This window comes from Cydia strobilella, chromosome 1 (genome assembly GCF_947568885.1).
Source record: "Cydia strobilella chromosome 1, ilCydStro3.1, whole genome shotgun sequence".
Taxonomy (NCBI): domain Eukaryota; kingdom Metazoa; phylum Arthropoda; class Insecta; order Lepidoptera; family Tortricidae; genus Cydia; species Cydia strobilella.
In genome coordinates this window covers 5,608,126-5,618,315 of record NC_086041.1, presented here as the reverse complement: position 1 = coordinate 5,618,315, position 10,190 = coordinate 5,608,126, and the positions used below count along the sequence as shown (strand labels likewise).

Genomic DNA, 10,190 nt, shown 5'->3' with positions numbered 1-10,190 from the left:
TTTCAAACAGCTTTGGTACGGTTACAGATGATCTCAATACAATTTTGCGTTTTAAGGTTTTGTTCAATTATATGGAGATGACATCTGTCACCGTACCCAAGATGTTTGATAAATAGAATAGAAGGTAGGTAACGTACTTTGTTCTATTTGTGAATATGAGTATTTAACCCATTCAGCGCTAATTATAATCACTTTTGTTGTTACGTTTTTAAAAGGTTACGAAACATTTTCGGTTCATATTGGGAAAACGATGCTACACACATTACTACAGATATGAGTGAGTAAAAAATGAATTAGTTTACGTTACATGTCCGTCTTTAGGTCACAAATTTACATGTGTACCAAATTTCAACTTAATTGGTCCAGTAGTTATGGAGAAAATGGGCTGTGACAGACGCACAGACAGACAAACGCACGAGTAATAATATAAGTTTTCAGTTTTATTTTCCTTTTGAGGTACGGAACTCAAAAAAACTACTTTACTCTGCTTTCAACCAAAGATTATATTGATACAAATGCTTTTTGTATCTTTCTATTCCTGCATTACTATTTTAGTGTCTACATTATACCGCGTTTGTATCTATAATAAATAAGTACCTATTGTTGGTTGTTGGTGTCTCCATTCTACCCTTGTAGCTACAGGGGTGTCACATGAACATTGCCGAGCAATTAAAATAGTATACTTACACTCCTTTAAAAAATAGATGACAGTGTATATTAATATTAAAGTGTCTAAACTTCCAAAGCAACGCAACAAGAAATTAAAATTCAAGACAACATTAAAATAACTTTAATAATAAATCAATCAATTCTTAATAAAATATATCAATCCTTTATATACAATACAATGCACGGTTTAATCACAAGTATAATACTTATAAATGAATACGTATTTGCTTATTAATAACTAGAATGGTAATTCCTTCAAGTTCGTGCGCGTAAAAAGAAACTTTATTCCCACATGTAACAGCAACTGTTTTTACCTTGATGCAAGTTTCTTGTTATGAGTACCTAAGCCAAAACTTGTACAAACTTTTCCTTGTATTATTGGTAATTACCATATCTACTTTTTAGTATCACGTACAAAAATTGATTTATCGAACACTTATTTATTTTAATACGAGTATCTAAATCCTAGCAATCGGTTCCCAACATAGTTAAATAAAGAAAACAAAAAAAAAAACAAAAAAAAAACTAAATGACAGCTTCGTTGGGAGGCAAAATTATTGCCATGTAAAAAATCTCTAGTTCCAAAAGCACAAACTGTAGTAGTTAGACCAAAAAAAGTCTGCAGAGATTTTGACAGCACACACAGTGCACTGTGTTATTTTAAACGTCAAACTTCTATGAAATTATGAAGATTACTTCGATTTTCGCGGTAATAGCTCAGTAGCGCAAGTAGTATTACGGTGCCTGACTTTTATTGCCCGACTCGCCACTTCGCTGCCCCAATATTACAGGGTTCTATGTTTGACTTTTATCGAACTGAAATTTAAACTTTATCATAGTGACATTAAGTCGAATTTCAACTACATTGAAAATGTAACATAGAACCCTGTAATATTTGGGCAGCGACTTGGTGCTGCGGCAAGTATAATATTAAAGTTGTATTGCCATGGTAGCCCATACAAAATGACAGTCCATGGGGTCTATTAGTTACTTACATTATTTTCAGACAGGTTTACAGAATACAATGGACCACTTCGTCCTAATAATAAGGCAACATTTGACCCTTGTCTTTATATTACATAGTATCACTTATACTGATGTACATTTTTCACATATAAAATGATTATAATTATATCCTTATATACCTAAGCCTATAATTAAAGTGTCAAAAAGTTACCCTCGTATCGCATTAGTTGCATTTACATGTGGCCAAATTTTCATTGATTGTCTTAGATGCGTGTCTAAATTCCATTTGTACAATATCTTGGCCCAATGTGTATTTGCGTCTCATATTTTGCTTAATAAGAGAGTGAGACGCAAGGCACATTGGACAAATAAATTGGACAGTTGGAATACCCTACGGCGGTCTGTAAGATGGATGCGGATTCGCTCCGGTGTGCGTATAGAGTTGTAAAACTATCTTTCACAAGGTCACGATAATATTATTGTATTGATCTAACATACTCGCTTTTAAACTAGATATATCATTAATTACATTAGTGCTCACTGTTCACATTAATATTATGTTATGATTAATTATTTATTATCACGCATATTAACGATATTATAAAATTACACCGATTTAGCGTCAGGGTAAAAGTGACGTAATTCTATACTATTAGATAAGTAAAAAATAAAACAGAAATAACACGTTCCAGTTACAAAAACACGCCTTTAAAATTATAATAGTCCATTATAAGTTTATCAAATTATATTTATACAACATTTTTGTCAGGCTTTTCTAGACTTCACAATTCAAAAGACAATGAATAATATTAATAAAATAAATGTCCAAATAATTACTTACCAGCTAAGTTAGTAACTACCTCTTATCTATCAAAAATAATTCCAATTTACACATCAAATTGTTCTATTTACAAACCTAACTGTCAACTTCTATTAAAGCAATGGGTAGTGTTATTATTCTGCAGAAAGCTCGGAGTCTTCCCCTCTTTCACTACCCTTAAGGCCTGCAGCACCCTGGCTGTATCCAGCTCTTTTCCCGACGCCCTTTCATTGTCCAAACAAATCTCCTCCATCCTCGCATTAAACTGCTCCAAAACTTTAACTCTATAATCTACTGTAGAAGCTACAGGGTTTGCGGTAAGCCATAGATATTCCAAAACCGGGAGCTTACAGATATGCTGAACCTCTTCGACATCAGTAACGCAGTTACAGCTTAAGTCCAAGCTTTCCAAGGAGTATAGTCTCGAGAATCCTTGAAGAGATTCCACTTTGTTTTGTGAGAGATCTAATTTGACTACGTTACCTATTTTGGAGTGCCAGCTCTCACAGAGTTGGAAGTTGTTCATGGATAGGTTGAGGACCCTGAGTTCGTGAAGGCAGGACACATCGCACAAGTCGGAGAGCTTGTTCGAGGATAAACTGAGGTGCTGCAGTTTTGGAACGAGTTTGATCGCCCAGTCCATGTCCTTTATGTTGTTGCTTGCGAAGCTCACTATTGACAGCTTCTTCCATTTCTGTAAAGAATTACATAAAGTTGTATTACGAATACATATGTATATGTTTGGATATTAACTTTTTTTGTCATAAATCCCCTATTTTTTAATAATTTGTGCCATTTCCAACCAAAAGGGTACTTATTGTCGCTTGTCAGTAAGGCGCTATTTCCATATAGCTTCAACTAGAAATCAACCTTATCGACAAGCGACAATGTGGTACCTTTTGGTTGAAAACGTCACATTTAATCATGGTTTTATAGACCGTAAGAAATGTCATATACGAAGGAAAAAACAGGTAAACAGGGGACGCTGGTTTGATTCCAGCGGGATTCCAGCTCTGGACATTGGAGGCTTTGGTATTTTTTTTTAGTTCTATATGACATTTATTACGGTTTATAGTTTAAATATTAGTGTGTCTACTTGAAATAACACAAATTAAAATATTTTTATAGAAAGTAAGTTAATTTGTTCTTAGAGTATGGTTTTATAGGATATAAATTTTAACATACATTTTTGTGGTAAATATACCCCTTAATCCTTCTCCGTAATCGTCGCCCATCAACTAAGCAAGCATGTTAATAGAACGTGTTGTAATCTCTTCTAACAAACTCTGTTACTATTGGCGAAAACAGTGCTAAAGTACATTTTCCCTTGGCTGACAGGACAAAATAACAACAAGAAATTGTGGACCCGCCATATGGCATAAGCATATATAAGCATGTAAATATTTACATAATATTATTAAACGACCGATTAGTCTCTATTCTCTATTGAAATTGACCTATAGTCGCACTTATCGCTATGGATACAGTATTAGTATTTACTAGTCGGAATGTCTTTATCTGCGGCTATAACCGTGACAATAACACGTGTAACCCTTAACTAGGTATTTCTTATACTTAGTAATTTATATCAATGTATAACATCTACGGAATCTACACATATTGCCGAGTACATAAAATTTATTTCTATTTTTAAACTATACGACAAAATTGCTGTATTATCGTCCCCTCATGTGGCGACCGGATCCGCCGTGACGAGTTTGTAAGCCTGACATTAATTCAACCAATCGGAAATAACTGGAATAACAATTACAGAATTGTGCTATTTTCTTAAGAAGAACATGTTATTCATATTTTGGATAGGCGAGCTTAAGTAGGATAGGATATGGATAGATCTGGCACTGGACTAATATAGAGTAATTACAGAGTGAAAAGGGCCTGAATAGATATCCCACACGTCGATGAGAAACGCCTTTGATTCGAAAGTGCTTGCTGCTACTTTAAGTCCCCGGCAAGCTCGGCCGAATTGCACCTTCCTATACAAATGTAATTACCTCTCATTTTAAAACTACGTGTTGGATTGTAATGAAACTTTGCACATACAATGACATAAGGTATATCTAGGTCTGTATTTATGCACACTCTAGCTTTTCTTCAGTCACCCGTTGACCACGAACGCTGTAAAGGGTTCGAAACGTCGGGATGTATTATAAATTCAATACACGTGATATAATCCGTTTTCATATAGTTTTATTTCAATCAATACATGTTTGTTATAGGTATAGACCAACATAGTCGTAGAGTAACTATCCAGGCCGACCACACTACTCAGATAACGTAATCTGCGTCCCCACATGACCTATTTAGGTTAGCTAGACTTTGATAAATGGTCTCATGGACGCGTGCCCTGTTATCATTATTTAATAACATACATGCTTATGTAAGATTAATTAAGTAAGATTAATCTGAAATATAGTTTATGCTTTTAAGAACACTTATCTATTTCAAAATTTGTCCACATTAATAGCTGTAAGCTGTACCTATTTCAAACGCAAATATCAAAATTGCAAACAAGCCTCAAGGGCATTATTTAACCTAAAATATTTGTTAGACTTGTGTTTCAGAAACTGGAAAATCTCAACAAAGTATACGCAGCAGACAGACACCTTTTAACTGCGTAGTCAGAGGTAATTTTGTCTGTGGTAATTTTGGGCTTACCCTCGTGTCATTGTCAACAAAACCGTAACCCACAGAAGGTTAGTGTTGTAGGTTGGGATGCCAGTACACTAGCCTAATGGCTAGAACCAGAAGTAGGTTACCGCATTAACTGAATTTTCGTAATCCCTATTGCAACGAAATAAGGTCTACCTTTGGTGGTACCATTCTGGCTTTAACTGCAGCCGTTGTACCTTGATAAAATTGTAAATGTTATGGTTGGATGTCATTAGTGTAATTACTAATCGCTTTGATAGAAATTGACCACGTCAATGCCACGACACACCGTCACAGAAGTTAACATAGAAATTCTAAAACATGATTGATGACAGGTACCTCTAATACGTCTAGTATAATTTTGGGTTATGCTAGACAAATGGTCAGGGGGCCTAAGCTAAGCCCAGGTCATGAACAGTTATATAAATTTGAACCATATATTACCATCTCATTATGGTAAAATTGCGTTTTCAAATGGGCTTTTTTCTTTTCACTCATGTTGGAAATGGAAGCCATCCTTTTGGTAGCCAACACACTGTATAAAAGAACAATTGCTTTATTTAACAGATTAGGGTGAATACCCGAAAAATCACTTAAGTTTGATTAGGGTGAATACCCGAAAAATTACTTAAGTTTGATTAGGGTGAATACCCGAAAAATCACCTAAGTTTAGCTCTACTACAAGTTAATGTCCACAAACATCAGGCTGCGCCAGCCATAGATATAGACCGCGGGCCAGGAATAGACTTCCATGACCAATCGCCTCCCGGGCGAAAACTCGTATAGTGGTTAACGTTCCTCAACCCACCAATGGAGCGGCAGCTGACGTTCACGAGGGTTCATCATACATAGCCGTTAACCGCTATACGAGTTTTCGCCCGGAAGGCGATGACTGACGAAATTTGCGCCTGGCTCGCGGTCTATATCTTGATACTGATAACATTATGTGACTTACCACAGTATCAGCTATGCTGGAGGGGTCTTTATGTAGTATGTCCACTAGCAGGAACTCATTCATGGACACCACACTAGCTACTAGCACTGACAGGCTGACTAGAGTGTCTCGGAGGGAACCTGTGGGAATAAACATTTAGAAAACATTAGTAGAGTGACAGCCAAGACTTGGAACCGGTGTTTTTAAAAAACAAACAATATTTTTAATTATTTTATGCTATTTACATGGACTGAATCATGTAACAACTTCGTATTATTAAATTGTCCCATTAAAAATGAAATAATAAACCAAAGAACGAAAAAGAACGTAATAATATCGGTATTTTTCGTATAAAGACAAAACCGGTTCTGAGCCTTGGTGACAGCGGTACATTTTCAATCAGGTTATTTCACCAAATTACTAAACTGTTGTAAGAAATCTGGCGGACTTCTGATAACAATATATTTGAACTATGTTCTGACCTTCTGACTATTCAGTACTTTCAAATTTCCAATTATATATCATTCATTTGCATTGATTATTATACCTATGCAGCTATGTAAGTTAATATATTATGATATATTAACTTACATAGCTCAGTTAGATTGAGTTTAAGAGAACTTTGTATGCAAAGTTCTCTTAAACTCAATCTTAAAGTATCTAAAATAAGATAGGCAACCATTAAAAAAATAATATTTGAATATACATTGAACCTGCATAGAAATCAATACATGGTTTCATCTAGAGGACTTTAATACAGGATGCCGTTGGACCAATCAGTAGAAAGAGGGCTTATAGAGCAGCTTGTAAACTATTTATTATTATTATATCATTTCGTCAGGCGTCATATCAGATGTAGGCGTCAAGACCGCTAAGCTTAAGTGGGACTGGGCGGGACATGTCTGTCGCATGCACCCGGAAAGATGGGCCAAAATGGTTACTGAGTGGGACCCACGGAGCACCATAGACGGTGCAGGCCGGGGTTCAGGCAGACCAAAAAGGAGATGGCGGGACGACTTGGACGCATTCTACCCCAAATGGTGGGAAAATGGCGATGACAGGGTCGAGTGGAGAAAACGAGGGGAGGCCTTTGCCCAGCAGTGGGACACCAAAATAGGCTAATAAAAAAAAAAAAAAAAAATATATCATTTCGACGACCGGTCTGGCCTAGTGGGTAGTGACCCTGCCTGTGAAGCAGATTCTGATCGTCCTAGATTCGAATCCTGGTAAGGGCATTTATTTGTGTGATAAGCACAGATATTTGTTCCTGTAATTATAGGCGAGCAGCTATTTAGCTGATGAGCCTATGTCACACAGTGTCCAGTATTATGTAGGTCAGTTTGTTAAGTCATATCCACATCACTAAGTAACATCAGTATTATTAACTGAAATAAATGTCATATACTAAGAAAAAGTGACCAAGGCCTCCAGTGCCCCAGGCTGGTTCGATTCCAGCCTGGGGCACTGGAGGTCTTGGTCACTTTTTCTTAGTATATGACATTTATTTCAGTTTATAATTTATATAGTAGTGTTTCTACTTAAAATAAAAACAAATTAAAGTATTTTCTGTTAATAATTTAATTTGTTCTAATACTTCTAACAGTATCAGTCTTATTGTTTAAAAGCCACTTGTCCAATCCGTTTTTAAACACATTATTACATATTATTTAACCTTGTGAATCTTTTGATATATTCAGCATTTAATTCAAAAGTGCAAACTCACCAACACTCTGAATACATCCCATAGGAACTCCAAGTATTGTTAATTCCTGCAGAGACTTGAACGGTATCAGGTCAAACTGCAGCTCATTAGGGACTATGGTGCTGGTGCCAAGCTTCTCGTAGCTGCCTTCGATGTTCAGGGCCCGGAGCTGCGAGCAGTAGTCCAGGATGTGGCTGAAGTCATACATTTGGTCCTGTTTCTCGGTTGGTGGGCAGGCCATTTTTAAACGTTCACTTATTGCATGTAACTGGAACAATTATCTTATACCTTTAAAAGAGCAATTCTTGTATATATATTTCAGGGATCTCGCAAACGGCTCTAACGATTTTGATGAAATTTGCTATATATGCTAGGTCCTTTCTCTGGGAAAACGCGCATTTTAAAGTTTTTATATGTTTGTCAAGCAAAGCTCAGAAGGCGGCGCAGGATAATGGAGCAATTTTAAATTATAAATATGAAGCTGACTTTTAACAGAGTTGTCATGCAATATTGCATAATGTAAGTTTTTTTTGCTTTTATTAATATTTACAAACATGAATTTAAGACTTCAGGGCCTGTTATTAACTTACATTTCACTCCTCATTTATATTCCGTTTTATAAATATATACCATTCTTATTATTTTCTTCACCTATTAATAAAGGGATTAAATAATTCCATACACGGCGGGAAGAAGTTGATGTGGCGGGAAAAAATGGAAGAAATTTGGATATTAAGTTCAAATTTCTTCAATAAAATATCTCGAGTTATCAACTTCTTCCTGCCGTGTACCGAAATGTGACTTTACCAAATGTCATACATTTGGATCTCAGATAGTAGCAGTAATGGACAGATTTATCCCAAGCATATTTCTTATCTTTTTAAAACACTAGGTAGCTGGACTGTGGACCAAATGACTAATACCATTAAGTCATTTGTGTATATCTTTACAACCTATAATACCTACACCTAAGCAAAGGGTGGACATGCTATGCATCAAAAATCACTTGCGTTTCTATGTGTGAACGTCTCTACGTGAGTCATTGTTTGAGTAAGTTGCTTAAAAACAGTACTGAGCGGTCGTCAAAAGGTCATCAATGTGCTGTCGCGAGGCGAGGTAATTCGAGTCGGGGCGGGGCGGTTCGTGGCCGTTCTGTATGATAAAACTATTACTTATTCTGTGCCCTAGTTATTACCTTTACCGACCTATCTACTTGATACCTTTTAGTTAGGTTCTTTTTCCAGAAGTGAGAAACCTAACTAAAAAGTCTGACAACTCATAAAAATATTACAAAAATAAACAAACCTCCATTGGAGTGAATTTATGAGACTTCTCATTCTCTAACAACTTGTCTCCTTCTAAAAACAAAGTCTTCGCCAAATCCTGCAGCAGGAAAAATATATCATACAAATGCATGTCTAGGAAGTGGGCGAATTCGTACGGCATGGACAACTTCAAATAGTTGAAAACATTCTTCAAGTACACGTCCAACGCCTCCCTTCTTTGTTCCACAAACTTTGGTGTTTTATTCCGTATTACTTTTTTTGGGGGCAATAACTCCTTGGCCACTCCATGGTTTGAGACGAGCTTGTCATGGAGTTCTACAAAGTCATTGTAGCGATGCAACACGTTCCAGTGCACAGTGCCAACTTTAACTGTTATTCTGTAGTAAGTTATAGTTTCTCTCGAGCTTGTCTGGTCAACGCTCACCGACGCCTCATTTCTGTGAGTCACATACGAAGACATATTTAGTATTTGGAGAACTAATGCGTCGTGTCACTGAATTTACACGCTTAACTATTTGAATAATTATTTTGTTTTCACATTTCGTGTGACGCAATGGACGGGGGACTTCCGCGAAATGAGCCTTTTGATTTGACAGTCACCTGACACTGACAGACGACACTTTGACAACTAGTTTTGGTTTTTGGTCCGTATTGTACTACTAAATTTTGTTCTTAACATACACCGAATAGCGCCATCTAACGTACAGTTTAGTAACTAAACAAAACCATTCACGAATCACGAGGCAGGATGATGTATAAAATAAAAATATTGTAAGCGCAGTTTTTTTTAAGTTGTTTTAGGGCTGCTACAGATGGACTGCAACTTGTATGGGAGCTATCGCCGACGTTGCAGTGTTTTAGCTCCGGCTCCGTTGTTCGTGTGCTCGCATGTGGCATGTGGCTCGCGTAGCCGATTTTATTTGCAAAGACCCGTGCACATGACGGGCAGGAAAGCACACCATTGACGTAATTATACGTAACAGCCGCTGGTGGGCGGGCCTTCAGCTCATCCCGTCTGATATCGAGCTCCACAAGTCGACGGGATTCAGTCATTTGTTTGCTTAGATACGAAAGATGTCGGCTGCCTAATGTTAGGTTTTATTGTCACAAGAATTAAAATTAATACAAATAAAACAATTTAGA

General features: G+C 36.6%; 1 protein-coding gene across 1 annotated transcript; it reads right to left on the bottom strand.

Moving 5' to 3' along the window:
• Window positions 1-775: 775 nt before the first annotated feature.
• Window positions 776-9,626, bottom strand: LOC134755652 (nischarin). The gene is made up of 4 exons (XM_063692185.1): window positions 9,067-9,626; window positions 7,783-8,029; window positions 6,081-6,199; window positions 776-3,149 (listed from the first exon to the last, which is right to left on the bottom strand). The coding sequence occupies exons 1-4, from the start codon at window positions 9,505-9,507 to the stop codon at window positions 2,559-2,561; spliced, it is 1,398 nt and encodes a 465-aa protein (XP_063548255.1). The 5' UTR covers window positions 9,508-9,626; the 3' UTR covers window positions 776-2,558.
• Between the last annotated feature and the right edge of the window lie 564 nt (window positions 9,627-10,190).

Coding starts and splice junctions, on each gene's coding strand:
- LOC134755652 (XM_063692185.1), bottom strand. CDS start 9,507: ATGTCTTCGTATGTGACTCACAGAAATGAGGCGTCGGTGAGCGTTGAC. Junction 8,030..9,066: donor ATAAATTCACTCCAATGGAG/GTTTGTTTATTT, acceptor TAATTGTTCCAG/TTACATGCAATAAGTGAACG. Junction 3,150..6,080: donor CCAGCATAGCTGATACTGTG/GTAAGTCACATA, acceptor AATTCTTTACAG/AAATGGAAGAAGCTGTCAAT.